The sequence below is a fragment of the Gasterosteus aculeatus genome, chromosome 1 (assembly GCF_964276395.1).
Source record: "Gasterosteus aculeatus chromosome 1, fGasAcu3.hap1.1, whole genome shotgun sequence".
NCBI classification, from domain to species: domain Eukaryota; kingdom Metazoa; phylum Chordata; class Actinopteri; order Perciformes; family Gasterosteidae; genus Gasterosteus; species Gasterosteus aculeatus.
In genome coordinates this window covers 11,226,938-11,246,289 of record NC_135688.1, presented here as the reverse complement: position 1 = coordinate 11,246,289, position 19,352 = coordinate 11,226,938, and the positions used below count along the sequence as shown (strand labels likewise).

At 41.8% G+C, this 19,352-nt stretch overlaps 3 protein-coding genes across 5 annotated transcripts; all 3 read left to right on the top strand.

Annotated features, from left to right (window-relative positions):
* The first annotated feature begins 1,001 nt into the window (after positions 1-1,001).
* On the top strand, positions 1,002-3,137 carry LOC120835759 (P2Y purinoceptor 13-like). The gene is made up of 3 exons (XM_040204998.2): positions 1,002-1,131; positions 1,445-1,524; positions 1,712-3,137. Exons 2-3 carry the CDS (start codon positions 1,479-1,481, stop codon positions 2,647-2,649), a joined length of 984 nt encoding a protein of 327 aa, XP_040060932.2. The 5' UTR covers positions 1,002-1,131; positions 1,445-1,478; the 3' UTR covers positions 2,650-3,137.
* Positions 3,138-3,744: 607 nt separating this feature from the next.
* On the top strand, positions 3,745-9,248 carry LOC120810517 (P2Y purinoceptor 13-like). 3 transcript variants are annotated; one of them, XM_078098342.1, is made up of 5 exons: positions 3,745-3,893; positions 4,135-4,171; positions 5,473-5,674; positions 5,764-6,153; positions 6,290-9,248. In XM_078098342.1, exons 3-5 carry the CDS (start codon positions 5,477-5,479, stop codon positions 6,761-6,763), a joined length of 1,062 nt encoding a protein of 353 aa, XP_077954468.1. In that variant the 5' UTR covers positions 3,745-3,893; positions 4,135-4,171; positions 5,473-5,476; the 3' UTR covers positions 6,764-9,248. The 3 variants fall into 3 exon arrangements, with proteins under 3 accessions (XP_077954468.1, XP_077954469.1, XP_077954467.1); XM_078098343.1 differs by having other exon boundaries at positions 3,872-4,009; XM_078098341.1 differs by lacking the exon at positions 3,745-3,893 and having other exon boundaries at positions 3,914-4,171.
* A 116-nt stretch (positions 9,249-9,364) lies between these two features.
* On the top strand, positions 9,365-17,250 carry mfsd1 (major facilitator superfamily domain containing 1). The gene is made up of 16 exons (XM_040165029.2): positions 9,365-9,814; positions 9,953-10,005; positions 10,161-10,273; positions 10,391-10,433; positions 10,523-10,590; positions 10,737-10,845; positions 10,944-11,046; positions 11,554-11,652; positions 12,345-12,456; positions 13,501-13,557; positions 13,868-14,024; positions 14,451-14,548; positions 14,668-14,780; positions 14,899-14,946; positions 15,137-15,203; positions 15,883-17,250. The coding sequence occupies exons 1-16, from the start codon at positions 9,634-9,636 to the stop codon at positions 15,884-15,886; spliced, it is 1,425 nt and encodes a 474-aa protein (XP_040020963.2). The 5' UTR covers positions 9,365-9,633; the 3' UTR covers positions 15,887-17,250.
* The last annotated feature ends 2,102 nt before the right edge of the window (positions 17,251-19,352 follow it).

Genomic DNA, 19,352 nt, shown 5'->3' with positions numbered 1-19,352 from the left:
AACACAACATATCTTGAGTGTGAAGTCGACTTTTGGTAATCATTCTTGGTAATCAGATTCAGACAAAGCTCAATTATGTCAATCCTGAGGGTTTTTAACTGTACATTTAGACGAGGTGATGAGATGAGAAATTGTCCCTTGTCTATTATTGCTTGTATTGACTGTAAACAAATATGAACAAATAAAAATTGTGTGACTGGAAAGTTCAGTCTGCTCACTTGCCAGAAACTATTTTAATTTAATTATTTTCATGTATTCTGGTTTTCATTGTCTTATCATTTTGTTGTCCAGAATCTAGACTATGCTCCAAGAAAAATGCATTACTATAACAACAGACATTTTCAATTAGTTTGACTAATAGTTTTTTTGGCCATAACAGCTGAGGCCACCGATGATGCTACTGCACCTTTTTCTACAGAATCGCCACTGTAATTGATGCAGAAAGCAGCAAACCATTAAGGAAGTGACCTGTTAGTGTCCAAGCAATCAAAAAACAAAAGGTCAAACAATATTAAGAAATTAGGGCACAAAAACTGAGAAAATCCCTTGCCCGCTTATTTTATTTAATCAAAGACAAGTCATCCGCAGTCATATATAACAAACAAACAAACAAACAAGACAAGGTTGCCAGGTGGGGAAGCAAATGATGTGTACTTAATGTTCCAAACGATGCTCAGGTTCAAAGGCATGACAATACCAGGGGCATTAGCTGAGCTAATGAGCCAGAGGATTGGGACTAATGATACACATGTAGAGTGATATAGAGATTGTAAAAATAAATAAGAAACAAACATACATGCTTGCAGCTCCATGTTAAAGGTGACACAGAGATGGTGATGTCGGAGGTTTATGGGTGGGCCAAAAGAAGGTCGGGGGTCCCTGAATCCAAACTGCTCTGTCCTGTTTACACTGCAGGGGTGTGCGACGTCTGCTTTGCTTTTGAATACAGATCGGAAGGTTTTACTATTTTTGCATATGTCCTGATACATTGTCGGTTCCATCACAACTAAAGCGATGATTGGTTTTCTAGGAAAATTCAACGGTATTTCTTGAACACCTCCCATCTCCGTATATATTGTCATACAAGTCCACGTTGCAGCATTGTGTTTTAGAAGATTCAAGCCGTCAACTGTAAGTAATCCTAAACGTGTATTGACATTACTAGTTCATAATGTGGCATTTGTCAATGATAGATTAATCTGTAATGTCAGATAGCCCTCTTAAGTATTGTCTTTCAGAAAGAAAACCCAACTAATACAATACATCATCATATAATTAAAATCGTGCATGCTTGGATAGTGTTGAAGATAAATGCATGTCTAGTCACACTAATTGATGAATGTACTTTTTTGGTTGGGAAATAAAGGACACAGATGGATATATACATGTATTATGTAAAGCAATGCAGAAAAAATAAATGTATTTATTGATCTTTTATTTACAGTAAAAAGCAACTCATTCTTCTTTAAGCACATATAATGGATGACGAATGTGTGGATCCTCTGATTGACAGTAACCAACAGGGTAAGTGAAGAAAGTGAAAAAAATAATAATCCCATTGATTTGCTGTTGAATTATTTCATTGTACTTAGCTGTGGAATGATCCCACACACACATTCAGCGTGACAGTTTGTTTGTTACAGCATGATACTAAAATGTGAAAGCATAATGGGGATGTTGAATCTTTACTAAATTAACTGCCTCTCTTCAGGTGCAGTGACGCCAACGAATCAAACATCTCCCAATGCCTCGGACAGTGACAGCTTTGTTTTACCTGCTCTCTACTTTTTGATGTTCCCCATAGCTTTCTTTCTGAATGGGGTCTCCGGCTGGATTTCCCTGCACATCAAAGCCTCTTCCAACTTTGTGGTGTATCTGAAAAATCTAATAGCTGCTGATATTATAATGACCATGATCATCCCGATCATGGCTGCAAAATATTTGCCAGGCTCGTCAAACACAATATACATACTGTCATGTCATCTCAGTCCCATTTTCTACAGTATACGGTACACATGCATCGGTCTGCTGGGCTTAATCAGTCTGGACCGTTTCTTCAAGATCATGATGCCCCACAGCAAGTTGTTTGGTCAGAAACTGACCTCAAGCAAAGTGATATCAGGCTCGGTCTGGGTAATAATGCTCGGAGGCTTTGCTTTACCAAACATGATTTTAAGTAACAACTCACTGGGCAATATGACAGAGATCAATACCTGTATGCTGTTGAAAGGACCAGCTGGACTCGTAGCTCATGAGAGCATTGTGATTTGCCTGAATGCTTTCTTTTGGTTGGTCAGTCTGGTCATTGTGGTTTGCTACATCTGCGTCGCAAACAAGGTTATCCAGTCTTTTCGAAAGTCCGGCAGCAACAACAACCAGGGAAAGCAGAAGATCAAGCTACGCGTTTTCCTAGTTGTCATGGTGTTTTTTGGGTCATTCGGACCATACCACATTGTGAGGATCCCATACACTTTTCAACAAGTCAACTCGTTTTCCTATTCTAGCTGCTCTTTTTTGAGCAGCAAGTTAGCAAAGGACCTTAGCCACTGGCTCGCCAGCTCAAACATCTGCTTGGACCCACTTCTCTACGTCTTTCTGTGTCGGGAGTTCAAGGAGAAACTCAACGACATCTTCAAGAAGATTTTGTAGACTAATGTCCGATTATTGTTATGTTGGTTTTTTGTTTGTGTTCTATCTTGAAGTCTGTTCCAACATAAGGTTGTGCTCTGCTGTTTGGTGTCTTCTCAAAGTGTCACTGTATATAGGTTGAGAACCACGAACAGGAATGTGTTCATGGATGGATGACATGAACAGCATAAGACAAGAGAGTGCTGGTATTTTGTTGTTATTTGTCTACAGAACACGTTTTTATAGTCTTACTGCTAGTTCACGAGTTCTTGGAGGGAGACAGTAAATGAGTCTATGCACCTCCTATGCAGGACAAGTTATGTTATGCCTCACACTGAATTCATGTAATGTTTGTTGTTATAGTAAGAGCTGGTCGTGTTTTTAATAATATTCTGCTCATGTCCAATGGGTCCATCCATTTGCAGAATTCTAATCTTCACACTTCATGCTGATACATATTAAAACCAGTAAAGTCTGTTCTAATTTAATAAAATTCTTATAATCAATATAAAAATAAACACTAAACAGAAGTATTGTCTCTCATTTTAAGATCATCAGCATCAGTTGAGCAAACTTTTGAGGAAGCTCTCTGTAGAAGCCACAGGTTTCTATAATAGTCTCAAATGAGGTCAGTTCATTTAGGAAACCTGCAGTGAACAAATGCAATGACACTTCATGTGTTTTTTACACAATGGCCATCATTTGTGGCACCGTTCCAAGAACCATCTTTCAGGGAATCATATCACGTAGTTCAAAAGGGGAACAAAAGGGAAATAAAGAAAGCAAAACGTAATCAATTTTTTGGTGGAATGGAGTGCTTAATCACTTGTCACAGTATGAACATGTGATCTTAGTAGGGAAAATAAAACCCATACACAATTACAAAAATACTTGGTGGTACCATGGTAAATGTGTTCATTGGAACCACATATCGTGCGACGTGAAGAGATGACATATCTTTATTTATTCTTCTTGTGGGGTTTGTGGTAAGTTCAGCTGACAAACAACAGATCGGGGTTGGTTGAGTAAATGGGCGACAGGATGGTGGGTGGGGTGGTGGGGTGAAGGGGCGTCCCTTGATGTTTGCTTAGAAATTAGACCGCGGCTTTGGTGTTCGCTGGCACGGGGCAGAACAAGCCTCTCAGCAGACAATTGGAACAGGAAGCCAGGAAGGAAAGGGTCTTTCAGCAAGGAAGGAAGACTGGCAAACTCGTTGGGACTGTGACAAGATCCGCCACACAGTCGCTCGGGAGAGACCAGCCATTGTAAGAGCATCACACATACACACTTAGAGGCAGTGGAGAGAGAAATACAGACAAGAAGGGCCGACAGACGGAAACATCTTTGAGCAAGAAGTACTTCTTAAAGACTGAGGACAACCGTAAGAGATATGCAATAGTGGGGGTGGGGCGTGGTGAATGCATTTACTTCCTATGGATAAGATGAGGAAAGGAGAATATTTCACTTCTTTCTTTTGTCTTTGCTTAATTCAATTTTTCTTCAAAGGCCAAACAGTTACAGACAATAAGGACACAATAAGAAGGTAAGACTGAATAATTTACTTTACAAATATATATTTTCTATAGATTGCCACTCTAAGCTGGGCAAAACTATATCATTAACATTAGCCCGTGCATTCAAACAGCCTATTGTATATCTTAGTTGCCATGGCACCGGCTCCAGGCCTCAGTGTTATTCTAAACCGTTAAAGTTTTCAATGTAAAGACATCACACTAGGCAGATATACTGTCAGACGGGAGGAGAATTCAGAATGAACAAATGGAAGAGTTAGTGGATGGGTGCCTTCTTGTGAGAGGTGCTTCAGGAAGCGTGGGGTGAAATTTCTACAGATTACCTCAACAAATTAACAGCTAGAATGCAAAAGGTCGGCAATGCTGTAATTGCTGCCGATGGAGCATTCTTTGACGAAAGCAAAGTTTAAAGAACAACACAGATATTTCAAATAAAAATCATTATTTCTAATCTCGTCAATGTCTATATATATACCGGTACTATATTTTCTATTTATTTTGTAACTCATTTGATGAATAAAAGTGAGTTTTCAAGAAAAACATGAAATGATCTGGGTGACCCCAAGTGTTTGAACAGTAATATGCGCGTGCATAGATTTACACAATATGTTTGTGTGCGTGTTTCAGTAGCGTGTGTGAAAGCATTTCAATACTGAACGTAAGAGTGTTTCATTAGTACGTGTAGGATTATCTCCAACCCAGTCTCACAGAAAAACGTGTAATAGCTACGTTGTGGACAAACGTGGTATTCTCACGCTTTTTGGGGAGAAAGCCTGAAAATAGAACGTTTGATTTGCCACTAGGTCATGTGAATATCAACTTTCCCTCAGCACAAAAAAAAGAAAATGTCGGACTGTCGGTCTATTGTCTGTGAAAAACACAATATTTTAAGTAAGCATCAGCATTTGTATGCATTTCGATGGCATTTCTCGCTAGAAGTATGCGTTATATTATGCGTTATATATACCTTCTATCAGCGAATGTAGAAGACCTTCCGTTTATTAGTTTCTAGTGACGTAGTTGCAAGGCAATGTCAATGAATAGGCCAAATAAAACGTAGTATTGTCACGTTTTTGAGGAGAAACCGTGAGAATACTACGTTCCACAACGTAGCTATTACACGTTTTGCTGTGAGATTAGGTTGGTATTTCAGTAGTGAAAGTGAGAGTGTCTCAATAATTAAGTCCCAAACGGCCCCTCATAGAATAAGCATTCATATTGTTATGAATTATCTGTTAACCGTTATTATCTGTTATTATCAATTGTAACCCCTCTTCTTAACCCCCCACCCCCTTCCTTTCGCCCCAAAAAGGTCCATGGAAGATCAGAAGATGAACCACAACCGGTCAAACACTTCTTCCCCGTGCGTTCAGGACATCAGCGTGACCGCTCTGGTTTTCCCCTGTTTATACAGCCTCCTCTTCATAGTCGCCCTGATACTGAATTCCCTCGCTGCCTGGATCTTCTTCAGCATCCCCAGCTCCTCAACATTTGTGGTCTTTCTAAAGAATGTGGTAAGACATTACGGGGGCGGGAGGGGGCGGCTGCTTTTCACATGTAGTTGTCAGCGCAGAGCAAAAGAAAAAATGTCCTTCATTAACAGGTGGTGGCTGACCTTCTGATGACCCTGACCCTACCTGTGAGGGTCTTAAGTGATGCAGGCGTGGGCCCCCGGCGATTACGTGCCTTCTACTGCCGATACAGTGCGGTTTTATTCTACATCACCATGTACATCAGCATCATCCTGCTGGGCCTCATTAGCCTGGACCGCTACCTGAAGATAGTAAGGCCCTTTGGGAAGTGTTTCCTCCAGCGGGTTCGTGTTGGCCAGGTGTTGAGTGCAGCTGTCTGGACAGTCATGTTAGCTTTGGCATTGCCGAACGTTATTCTGAGTGACCAGACGCCACCGATCTCTGGAGAGAGACTGAAGTGCATCTCCCTGAAGAGCAAAGCCGGCGTGCTTTGGCATGAAGGTTTCAACTACTTCTGTCAGGTAGCTATTAGATAAATGACTTGTTTGACATTGCGACATATCGGCTTCGTAAAAAGAATGTGTCACATACTTTGTTGCCACCTTTGACTTTCTAGCTAAAAAAACGTGAGTGTCACTCAATGTTTTGTGCTTACAGGTGGTTTTCTGGGGCACGCTAGCCTTGATGGCAGTTTGCTACACGTTCATCAGCAAGAAGGTTTATGAGTCATACAAAGCCTCAAAGAGCAGATGTCGAGCAGTCAGTCGCAGAACCAAAGCAAAGGTATTTGTGGTTGTGGGGGTGTTTTTCGTCTGCTTTGCCCCGTTTCACTTTGTTCGCGTTCCCTACACTCACACCCAGACTCACAGCACGGGGAGTCACTGCCGGGCGCGGAACGCTCTCTACATCGCCAAAGAAACCACCCAGTGGCTAATGTCCACTAACGTGTGTCTCGACCCCCTTATCTACGTCTTCCTATGTAAGGTGTTCCGGAAAAGACTGACAGCCACAATCTGCCGATACAACCTCCCTGTAGGTACAATGGAGTCCACCTTGGCGTCAATCACTCAAAAGGAGATGTCACAGATCCGTCCAAGTAACGGGATGTCATGTGATGGGTTGCCAGAGTAACACAGAGGACAATGTCCAATGGGAAGTCAATAACTTTTTCAGCCATCAAGGCACAACGAAACAGTGCCTGGAAGGCTTATTTTGCTTGTAAATAGCAAGTATCGCAATGACAGCAGTTGTAAAAATTCTGAAATGATGCAAGGATGTTTAATGGATAATGTGACAGAAAAGAGTCAAACATGTTTGGTCATGAAGTTTAATTTGATACAGGGGCCGACTAACTATGCACTTCTGACCCATGTTTGCTAAGTCAGCCAACATGTTTCCTTCATTGTACAGACTGATATTTTCTACTTCCTTCACTTTGCTAATCTCGTTCAAACTGCACTTTCCCCTTCCAGAACTCTGGCAAGAAGGAAAACATGTTCACAGTACATGTTGTTCAATGATTACAGCACACACAAAATGTGACCAGGGGATGAGTGATAACAAAATGAGGCCAGCAGACACTGCTGAAAGCTATATCGTCTGACCAATGGCATTAATACAATTCATATTGTTTAATTTCATCATTTTTAACTTTCATGCTGGAGGATTTTTGATTGGAAAAGAAATGTGTCTTAAACATGTGGTGCAATAGCTTTTATGATTATCATAAACAAAGAAGAGATCTTTGCCAAGCTAAGATATTATTAAAGGCGGCAAATTAAGAAAACTATAACTATAAAACCACCTTAACCCAGGGCCAGTAGTGCTGAAACCGATGGTACGGGTAATACTTCAGTCCATACTCAAACTTTATTGTTCAATGTACAGCAGAAGAAATGACATTTTTTTTAAATATTTTCAAATGGAAGTTTGTGGTCTGAATACAGATGATTGTCTTTTTTTGTACCCCCGGAGAGAACCTGAGAACTCTTAATTATCGACTGACTAACAGGAAATGCACGCAAACACTCATTCCTGTGCTGCAGATGTGGTTGATTAGACCACCTCTCACATTGCTGCGCAAAGCTACAACAGTTTGCAAGTAGAGCATAATCTTTCAGAATATTATGGTAGCATCACTGCAGCATTCATTCTTTAATTGAACAAGGAAGAATATATAAAACCGTAATAAAATAACTTTTGCCAATATACCCAGACGACAGGTTTTAAGACATTCATAAACTGGTTCTGCAGGATTAATGTCATTTCCCACCCGATTTACAATTGTGTCTGCATGCAGGTCTGATTAATGTAATAATGAAATATGATCTTCATCCACTCAAACCTCTGTCTGCTACGACCAAAGCTGATAGTTTGGCAGGAAATTAACAAGCAACAGAGTGGTCGGAGAGTCGACTGCAGCCGGAGTAAAGACCATTTGTCTCCCTCAGATTAAATCCCCTGACAGATGACCCCGAAATAGTGAATTATGCAAATGTCTAGGAGGCAAGTAGGTGGGTCATTAAAGTTTAGACTTGTTTGTGGACTTTTCTAACCTTCCAGTGATGGAAAATAATACAATTTATGAGGATGGACTTACTTTACTAAAACACTTTGATGTGTGGAATGTATATTTTGGATAATTGCAGACATATTTATGTCAAATTCAAAAACAGAGATAGAATTCAAGAACATGCCATACATTTACATTCAGGCGAATAGGAAAGAAAAACAGCCATGTCCTTAAAATATTTAACAATTGATTTCAATCGAATTATACAAAAGACAAGTGATGACAGAATGATATGCTCCTTTACACTTAAAAAATAGTATTTGCTTGGTTAAAAGCAAACTCAACTTTGTCAAACTGTATGATTTAAATGTTTCCAGGCTTTTTCCTTGCAAGATGGCGGGTAATTTTAAATAATCTGAATATCTATAAATTACCATTTTTTTCTCAAAACAGCTTCAATGAAAAATGAAATGTTTTATTAATGATTCTGTAATCTGAATAGGCTCTTCTTCCATTCCTCTTCTTTTAATATGTAAATATATTGCATCTTAAACGCTCAAACCCCCTCATTCAGGGTAAATGTAATTTGCCAGCCCAAACACCCATTTGACCTCTACTTTGTTTACCTTTTTACTGCATGCTTTGACTGGTATTTTATATTACATTATAGTATAGTATAGGGCAAAGTTACCCTCTTGGTACTTGGCGGTGGGGGAAAAAATGTGACATTTTTTTCTGAAAAATATTTTATTTTGAAAAATTACCGGATTCTCTTACAAATACATGAAACTATTTGTCTAACATGAAACTGGTCCGTGAGGCAAGAAAGGTTGGGCACCACTTTAACTGACGTCACCGGGCTTTAAATGGTCAACATGTCAATGGGACAGCACAGCACATCACGTCACCATGACACCCCAAAAATATGCTGTAGAATTAAGGATATTCGTTTCATACTTTTTACTCTCCAATTTGGATGTCTTATAAGCTATTTTGTCATAAAAAGAGGTCATTTTAAATGATGTTTTTACTGTTTTCTTTTGTCAAAATCGCTTTGATGACAACGTTTTATATTTTATGAATAAATCAGTAAATATCGTGTGATTTCATGTGTTGTTTTTCATCTTTAATGTAAAACGTATACATTACCACACATGGGCCGCTCTCCTTGTTTACCTTTTTTTTTACGTCTCGTGCTTTCACTGGTCGTCCCCGTTCATAACGTCACATCGCAATGACTTGTGGGTAATTCCCTCGCGCCAATGCCGTTTCGCGGAAGGGGTTCATAAAGAGCTCAACATTATCTGCGAAAACGGCCCTCGAGCGCTCGATGCCCGCGTAGACACGCCGCTCTGTCCGGGGCCCGCGAGCTACGAGGCTAACATCACGTGACCGGCCCTCCCCCCGCCGGGTCATGTGATCGACGCACATCCTGCACACAGCCGTCGTCAACTTCTCTCGCCCCAGCAAATCCCAAAACAAACGAAACATGGCGGATTATGAAGAGAGGCAGAGCCTGCTCGGGGACGACGACGGCGGCGACTCGGGCTCGTCCGCGGGCGGGCGAGCAGCCGCAGGAGCCGGCGGCGGTCCGATGCCGGCCATCTGCGACCCGAAGCACCTCCTGCACCGGGTGGTCGTCCTGGTGTTTATGTGCTTCCTGGGATTCGGTGAGCTCTAATGTTCAGTTTCAGTTCATGTTTCCGTCGTTCGGTTTAGAAAGAAAGCCGCGACCCGTCGTTGCAAGTGAGAAGTTAAATAAAGCGCGTTGTTGTTGACGCCTCTCATTCTGTTTAAATTGTTTTCAGGGAGTTACTTCTGTTATGACAACCCGGCCGCTCTTCAATCTGAAGTCCTTCAGGTAATTATTCCTCTGTGAAGTTGTACACCAGAGCGCTTCTCCATAAACGCAACTTAACCACGAACCACTGCAATGACGCAACCAGAAGGGTCCAGTGAACCTGCTGCTTTTAATTAATCCAAACACAAAATCAAAATGGTTGATGTTCCCTGAAGGACCTGAACCTGAACACGTCAAAGTTCATGCAGCTGTACGCTTGGTACTCGTGGCCCAATGTGGTGCTCTGCTTCTTTGGAGGATTCCTCCTTGACCGGGTCTTCGGCATCAGGTACGAAGACCAATGAAGCACATTTATTTTAAGTTCTGTATATTCTACAGCATCAGGGAACGCGAGCGATGTAGCATTTGTTCTTTTCATCTTTTTGTTAACTTTTTTTTTAAATAGGCTGGGGACCATCATCTTCTCCCTCTTTGTCTGTCTGGGACAGGTACATAATTTTTTTTTTTCTTCATTTAACTGTGAAAAGAAATCAACTGGATAATTCTTTATTTGTGTTTAAACTTTTCTCCTGCGCAGGTAATATTTGCTACAGGTGCTTTGGTAAATCGTTTCTGGCTGATGGAAGCTGGACGTTTCATATTCGGGTGAGCAAATCGCCTTTACGTACCAGGGGCTGGTTTTCTGCACCCTCGCGTGTGATATCGCCACCCATCCAAAATCTCTCCCCTACAAAATGTGAACCTGCAATTGATGTCCAAAAACAGCCTAAATGTTCTCTCGTTCTGGTCAGTATCGGAGGGGAGTCCTTGGCCGTGGCTCAGAACACCTACGCGGTCAACTGGTTCAAAGGAAAAGAGCTCAATCTGGTGTTTGGCCTTCAGCTGAGCATGGCTCGCCTGGTAAGGACACTTTAATGTCAATGCTGCATCGCCGCCTTCTGTTTTTTACTGTAGCTGCCGCCGTGAGTTTCATTCACCCGCCTCTCTCCCGTCTCAAGGGCAGCACCGTAAACATGAACATCATGGGTTGGGTTTACAGCAAAATCGCCGACCTCGTCGGCTCGCCCGGACACACGGTGCTCGGAGCGTCGCTCATGTTGGGTGAGTTTTCGTCTGCTTTGGCCGCGGGGTCGAGCGTCGCTGACTGTGTGGGGGAGGAAGCCGAGTGATAAACAGACTCTGGTTACTGCTACATGGGCTTCATCTCCGTCTGTGCTAGGAATACGATATACCGTCTGTGTAAACTAATGATCTCAGATAACACGGAGGTGAGAAGTGCTACGGAGAACTAAAAGTGCTGGCGGCTGCAGCAAATGAGTCACATGAGTTTGGAGAAGTAGAGTTTTTCTCTCGGGTGACCTCTCAGTAATGCTAGAAGTGCGCTTTTGCAAGCAGACATGTGCTTTCCTTTGAAAGTGTCTCCCCCCCCCTTCCACCGGGAATGTGACGCTTGAGATTAAAACGATCAATAGAATCCAATCAGCAGTCGTCAGGAGGGCTCATTTGAAGTCTTTAGATAATCTAATCACCAAGTATAATTGGTGTCCGGACTTTCTTTCTTTCTCAAAATGTATTTATATCTTTGATTTGGTTGTTTCTCTCCCTCAGCTGCGGTGACCTGCCTGTTTTCCCTCGTGTGTGCTTTGGTGTTGGGATTCCTTGACAGGAGAGCGGAGAGAATCCTCCACACGGCAAAAGACAAAACGGGTAATCTATTCAAAGATTGTGTCCTTCTTATCGCTTGTTTTTCCTCTTTGGCTACATCGGTCAATACCTAAAGAATGCTTCAATCAGTGTGGACCATGACATAGTCTAAGGCCAGGTTTTGTTTTTGTTGTCGCGTATCTAAAGCCGGAGGAAGCTCCATTCAGTCGGGCTCACGTGGGAATCGTTAGAACAACCAATTTCCTCTTCTTTCTTCGTGCCGATCGGTAAAATGTTTGTTTCGTAAGTGGCCATTGGTTTCTAGGATCAGAGGAAATCTTGCAGGTGGTCAAAAGCCAAACGTATATCAATGCCAGGGAACATTATTTCAAATATTGAGTAACATTAAACTACATATAATTCTGTTCTGTGTAATCATAACAATTTTTTGCTTATTACATTAATTTAATAATTTTCTTTCCAGTTAAATCGATCCCCGGCTCCTCCAGTCTGCATGACAACGCGTCCTTTGGCAAGATACTGAAGCCCAAATTGCTTCTTATGGCCGACTGTGCTAATTTCCGGGGGGTGGGCGCAGCCCCCTGTTATAACAGAAGGGCAAACACTGAGGGTTGTAGCATGAGGCGCATTGTTATTATTTAGCCTCAGAAATGATGCCTTCTTCTCTTGTATAAATGTTTAAAGCAAACCTCGTTCTCCCGCTGATCTGCACGTGTGTTAATCTTGCGTTTTAGGTGAGGTGATCAAGTTGACGGACGTGAAAGACTTCCCCTTCCACCTGTGGCTCATCTTCATCATATGCGTGTGCTACTATGTTGCCATTTTCCCCTTTATTGGACTTGGACAGTGAGTATTGACACACACACACGCACATCATTACATCAGTACATCATACACCCAGAATATCGCCTCATCTGTCAGTGCCTCCAGCGTTTCTGCACATTTAAGTTATAATTACTGTATATTTTTAATGCAGCGTTCTGAAGCTAGAACCGGCATATTTCCAGTGTTTATTAGGTGCACCTGTACTGCACATCTCCTGCAGTAGAGCCTGTTTTAGCTGTGGATTACCACACTTCTGGTGCTCCAGTAAGTATACGGCAGCAGGGCAGCGTACTGGGGATCAACTCTGATTTGTATTCGTCCGCGCTGCTGACAGCCGTGGCTTGAGGCATTATGTTTTCGGGTTGTCTATCCGCCCGTCCGGTCCGTTCTCATGAATGCAGTATCCCGGAAACGCCTGGAGGGGATTTCTTTCAAATTTGGCAACAAGTTTAAGGAAAACGTGAATAGAATTGGTTTCTCACTGCAAGCTCCCGGTACAAGCCTTTGGCCATCATTTACCAATTAATATGACAATTGTGACAACATTCTTAAATGTCTGGTGGAGGAGGTGAGGATTTCGGGCAGACAAGGATAGAACCCTATAAAAGCACTGTTTGGTGAAGGCATACAACTATGTGAAAGAAAAATGGAATGCACCTCAAGGTGGTGTAATCCTTGGTGTTACAGAGAACCTTCATTAACTGAGTATGGCGTCTGGTGAAAAACACGCGGCCTCACGGTGCTGCGTTGTCATAGAACCACAAAGGGAGGGAGGGGAAGTCAGAAAGGGAACGAGGTCTGACAAACTGGTCTGCAGTGACCGAAACCAATTGACGTTATCACAACCTGCATTTCCTTCTCACTTAGCAACTGTTGATGTTTTTCCCACTGAGGGACGGTGCTTACAGAGCCAATACTTGTTATGCAAATTGGGCAGAAAACCAGGTGCGGAAGACCAAGAGCTACCTGCTGCAGGAGCCAGCCTGACTTCTACTGCTGTCGTTGACACACAGCAACATAAAGCCTGAGCTGCACTCAGTACTGTCACCTTGTCTTTTATTACAGGGTGTTCTTCATTGAGAAATTCAACTTCACCCCAGCTGAAGCCAGAGCTGTCAACAGGTAACCTGGAGTCCATTAAGAACAACCTACCTTAAGGCACTAACACGTAGTCTGCTATTGCTGATCGTGTTTCCCTCGTGGGTGGCATTTCTTATTCCAATGGAGCACGTGTCCGATTACCTTTTCAGTGTAGCATCTTGAGTCTTTGAGCTACCTGAAACTGGGAAACATGTTAGACTACTCAAATGATGTAAAGCAAATAGCGCACACACACAGACTGATTTTTTTCCCAGTTATTAACCACCTGTATGACATTTAGATTAGTCTATTCTGGCCTTTTAGGAAATGACCACCCTTCTTTCTTTTCCAGTATTGTTTACATCATCTCAGCTCCGGCGTCTCCGCTCCTGGGCTTCATGGTTGATAAGACGGGGAGGAATGTGATTTGGGTGATGATTTCCGTGATCACCACACTTGCCGCTCACCTGATGCTGGCCTTCACCTTCTGGAACCCATGGATCGCCATGGTAATGCCCCTGGCAGCCCATTCACAATATCCCAATGACCTTCTTTAGTACATTCAGAGGCTGTTGTGGGATGAAGGAATGGCAATGTTGATCATTTCACCGGAGCCGTTGGAAGTTCATAAAAAGATAGTAGTGGATTTGGGTTTACTGTTCGAATGTAGTCGACACCTGGTTCCTGGTTGTTTTTTTCTTCTAATTTGCAGTGTACTTGCAGCCGTTGTTGGTAGACATGATAGTTTGCATGAATAAAAAAAGAGTGATTTCTATTTTATGTATAAAAAAAAAAAGAATAATTAAATTAAACAGATGAATAGCAGTGGGAATTAAATATGTAATTGAAAACATGATTTTGCTTTATTTAAAGAATTCTGAACCTCAAAATGTTTTATGACAATGCCGTCTTGTGTATTTTCTCTTATTTTCCAGTCCCTGCTGGGTCTCTCCTACTCCCTTCTGGCCTGTGCCCTTTGGCCCATGGTGGCCTTTGTGGTGCCCGAGCATCAGCTGGGGACGGCCTACGGCTTGTATGTAACCGTCATGGCAATAACATCGCCGATTCTCCTGCATTAAATCGGAAACATTTATCACTGATTATTATTGTTGTTATTGACGCTGCGGCTGATCTTCTGCCTTCGTCCACCAGCATGCAGTCGATCCAGAACCTGGGACTGGCCCTCATCGCCATGGCAGCAGGAGCCATCCTAGACAACAAGGGATACCTGGTTTTGGAAGTCTTTTTCTGTGGCTGCATCTGCTGTCAGTATTTTTTTGTTTTGTTTTTGAGAGGACCGCCTTTCCAGCTCCTTTTTACGCACCTTTGAGTGACAATGTCTGTGATTTTCCACATTGTCTCCCCTCCCCTTATTTTTTTCAGTTGCATTGATTGCAGTGGTGATGCTTTACTTTGTGGATTACTTCAGAGGTGAGAAGACTGAACCCTTGAACTGTGTCACTTCTCTTCCCGTACCGCTTCTTTTCTCCAATATACCTTTGTATATTTATGCCCTTTTTCTTCAGTGGCGCCTCTTCGCTTTACTCTTTCACTCCCCGGCAAACTCCTCTCCGTACCGCCCCTCCTACTCGCTTCTTAATCTCTCCCTCTCTTGCTCCAGGAGGAGATTTGAACCTGACAGCCGCAGCCAGAGCCAAGCTCCACAAAGAAGCCACTTCGGACGCAGAGTGAGTAGCAGTGACCCCCCCGCACCCTCCACCCTCTCTGCATTTCCATCCACTCACTCAACCATTAAACCAGCATCTCAGCAGCGTAATGAACAACCCACTTATATGAACAAGTGGCACAGGCATATTTTGGAAGAACACCTGGCTCTAGATGTGTCCTGCTGCAGTCTATTTAGTGAATTTGGTACATTTATCTGTACGTCCAGCTGGATAAAGGTAAATTATTTAAAGGATGGAACGACATTTGTCTGGTTCCAGTTACACTTCAATCGCATGACCCAAAAGCACAGTTGCAGAATCCAGTTTCTTAATGTAGCGTAAAACGGAAGTTCTTCTTATTCTTTGAGCTGCTTTGGAAAGGAGACTTGTTGTTCTTCCACATGATGGAGGAAACTCCTGCGATACCCGAAAGAACAAGTGGGTGCATCTATGTAGGTCGCATGTCAATAACACCACCTGTGGTTGATTTTATTCAGTGTCTGGCAAACCAAAACACATCCTCTCAGGGGATGTGACTACTTTCTGTTCTCGTTATTCTCATAAGAGCAGGGAGTATGCGAGCAGGAAGTGGTGTTACCTCTCTTTCTCTCCCCCTTTACCTGTGTCTATACCGTGCTATGCTGTGTGAAAATACAGACTGACATTTTCTTGTCCGTTGTGTCGTTGATATTTTTTCCAGATGAGGATTATGAGGGAACATAAAAAGGGCACCAAAGAGCTGTCAAGCAACTTCCACTGGGTGGGACTGCACTACTGACTCCGGTCCATCAGATCTGACTGTCTGGCCCCGGCTATCACATAACCACCCGTGTCCTAATAATGTCCGTGTGTTATGTCCTTATCGGGACGCTGACAAATGACACATATCACCGTGGACCCTAGAGTTCCTCACTGACCTTTTTTTATTTTTTATTTTTTTTATGTTTGCTTCATCTCTTCCAATATGTTTGTGAAGGAAGGAAGTGTTTTTCAACGAAAAGATCTGGCTCATGTCCTGTAAAAAGGTTCTGAAAAATAGCGCTCGGATTCATGACATGCTAATTCAACCCACTATATCAATTGAATTGTTTTAAATGTAAATAGGCTAATTTTGTTAATGGTTTTTATAGTTTGGGTTTTGCAAACGGTTTCCAGAAGAGCTCTGTTACTCGCCTTATTGCAGAGAACGCTGCAGTTAGTGTACAGATTGGTTGTCAGCAGTCATAATTGCACACAAATCCTCTTTCAGGGCTTTCCTTAGTGAGTTCTTATTCAATTTTAATAAGATTATCTTAATAAAGAGCATGTCCCTTTTTTTCTAATTCCTTTATCTGCTCTTGGATGGTTTCAGGGGCGCATAAAGGTGTATTTTCTGTTGCATCATAAATGGTACATTACCATAATGTTAAAAAAGATCAGAAATATCAAAGGACTTTGTATTGCATTTTTTAATCCTATTGGCATTTTCTTTTTTTTATAAATGTGGCCTTTTTAGAGAATCAGTTCCACGTATGAAATGATGTTTTGGAGACGGTCTTTCGCTCATTTGTCAAGCTCGGGTAGTTAACTTGTTGTAAGCACTGCCGCCAAGCTGTTATCTTGCTTGCGTTATCTGAACGGTGAGACAAAATATGAAAGCACTGTATTAAACGCTCACTTTTGCGGTAATGTGGAAAAACATTAAACTCACTGTTCTCATCAGGGTCGCAGGCTGTGGCTGATACTACCTCCGTTATCAAAGTCGAGAGTAGCTTAAAACCTTTTTTTTTTTTTTTTGTGTGTGAATGCACACCACACTGTCATACAGCCGGACTCATGCTGGACTCCTCCCTGATGACTCATTTGCACTCCGGCGATGTGACGGCAGGACAGTCTTTCCTCAACTGACAATGTTTATGTTAAACTACCAGGTGTTCACTATTATTGAGCGGTCTACAATTAATGACATGATTGTACAACAGATCTTCTGTAAAATCAAACACAGAAATATTTTTCTTTTGCAAAAACCAATTGACTTTTGAGATTATGAATGGTACAATGACGTTTGATTAAACATTCATTTCTGAAAGCCTGTGGAATCTTTTTTACCCCCTCCAACACCTATAATAATAATAATAATAATAATAATAATAATAATGAGGCATTTCCTCAGCCCCTTACAACAGGCTGACTGTCATCCTCGGGTTATTTATAATATTGTATGGCTGTAGAGATGATAAAAATGGAGACCTTGTTATTCCTGCAAGATTGAAAGGTAACACAGTAAGCTGAGTGAAGGTGACCTTGATCGACTAACACACATGTCTGCTTTTGGCTTAGGCAACCGCTACCTGTCAAGGCTGGACGCACAGGTATGCGCGGATAGAGCCGCCGCTTCTTATTGACCACGATTCAAACAGGAATCCATTCTTTCAGCCTCTGATCTTCACACCGGCAATACATTAGTTGTTCTATATTTGTTCAATTTTCTATTCAGGGGTTTGTTAAAGCTACACTTGATAATTAAAAACAAGTATAAACACTCACTTCAACCGTAGTCTTATTCCCCATCTGTCTTGTCCTCTCAGCTCCCAGACAACTGCTCGACCCATCTGTCCTCGCTTTCCCACGGGCGTGTCTGACTGAAGTGATGCCCTTTATTCAGCTGTCCACTGTTCTATATTGTCTTACCACCATGGCTGTTAGATTTGGACCCATGTTGTATTATTGCACCAAGTGTTTTTCTAGAAACCACACCACATATATACTTAGGTTTTTAAAAAACTAAGAAAATATATTTTGTTTTGCTGGATATGATGCAGGATTGCATAATATTCAATTGCAGTGTCACCTGGAGGAAAATGTTCTAGGTATGGCAACCAAATTAATTTCAGCAAACATCCCGGTTTGATTTAATGCAAAATAATTACAATGTACTAAAAACACATTACTACTTTGCTGTTAAATATTAAATATTTATTCCATAATGGAAAAAAACTGTAAATAACTAAAATCATACTTTTGTCCCACTGGCAGGCTATTCAGTATAATATATATATATATATATATATATATATATATATCCTAAAAAATAATCAGTATGATATATGTATTGTATATATGCCAGTCGACTTGTCTGCTTATAGCGATGAAATCCGTGCTCTTTACCTCCTTTAGAATGTCATCCAACGTCATCCCCATCTCCCCCTTAACCCTGAACCCTCGAGGACTTAAGTGACGTCACCTGGTAAGTGGTTGAGTGAGAGTCTGTCAGGCCTTTAAATGGTGTAAATATGAATGGGACAGCACTTTGATGTAAGATGTCGCGTCTCTGTGACAACATCAAAAAATATGATTTACAATTTAGGGTACTACATTTTACTCTGATTTGAAAGTCTTTCAAGAAATGAGAGATATTTTTAAATTATTATTTCATTATTTATTATTTAATATTATGATTGAAAACATACATACAGTGCTCTTTGTTTACCTTTTTTTTATATCTCTGCACTGTTCACTGGTTATTCTGTTTTTAACGTCACATTGCAATGACTTGTGGGTAATTCCATTGGGCGGAAAAGGATTAAAAAAAGGGCTCAAAATGTCTACCAGCGAGCCCTCAGACACTTAGCGATTTGACAATGGGGACGTTCCTAAACCCTCAAGGAGTCAGCAGGAGCGCGCCTCAAAATCTGTGAGTGCGTATAGGTGGGGATTGACCTCGACGAGAACGAAGAAACAGTTTAGGTCAAAACCCGTGTTGCCCCAGGCGTAGTCTATCTAAGGACGCTGAATGGCTAAATTATATCTGACACATGTTTTTATTGAAATGGGGAGTGCTTCTTAGACCCGCCTTTTACGGGCAAATTTTACTTTGCCCCTAGCTCAGCCAGAGCGTCCATAAAGACATGACAGGCAGGGAAGTGCAGATATCTTATTTTACAATTTGTACTGGGTAAATTCCGTATTTCAAAAACACAAATATTAACATTAATTTAATATTATCTTTTCTTTTGGGAGGACTTTAAGGAGCGGTGCTTCAGATAGGGCGACGCCGCATTGCCCTCAATTGTCCAGCCGCCACTGTTTAGTTGGATGTTAGCAGACTCAGCCGTCCTCAATCGACAGAGGGCAGCAATTCCCTTAAATGTGTCCCATCTCGCCACAGTGTCATTAAAGAAGCAGTATTAG

Bases quoted from the DNA above. Each gene is read 5' to 3' on its own strand.
- LOC120810517 (XM_078098341.1), top strand. From the start codon at position 4,047: ATGCATTTACTTCCTATGGATAAGATGAGGAAAGGAGAATATTTCACT. The intron at 5,675-5,763 runs GTAAGACATTAC...CTTCATTAACAG, and splicing joins TGGTCTTTCTAAAGAATGTG to GTGGTGGCTGACCTTCTGAT. The intron at 6,154-6,289 runs GTAGCTATTAGA...TTGTGCTTACAG, and splicing joins GTTTCAACTACTTCTGTCAG to GTGGTTTTCTGGGGCACGCT.
- LOC120835759 (XM_040204998.2), top strand. From the start codon at position 1,479: ATGGATGACGAATGTGTGGATCCTCTGATTGACAGTAACCAACAGG. The intron at 1,525-1,711 runs GTAAGTGAAGAA...GCCTCTCTTCAG, and splicing joins GATTGACAGTAACCAACAGG to GTGCAGTGACGCCAACGAAT.
- mfsd1 (XM_040165029.2), top strand. From the start codon at position 9,634: ATGGCGGATTATGAAGAGAGGCAGAGCCTGCTCGGGGACGACGACGGC. The intron at 10,006-10,160 runs GTAATTATTCCT...TGTTCCCTGAAG, and splicing joins TTCAATCTGAAGTCCTTCAG to GACCTGAACCTGAACACGTC. The intron at 10,846-10,943 runs GTAAGGACACTT...TCCCGTCTCAAG, and splicing joins AGCTGAGCATGGCTCGCCTG to GGCAGCACCGTAAACATGAA.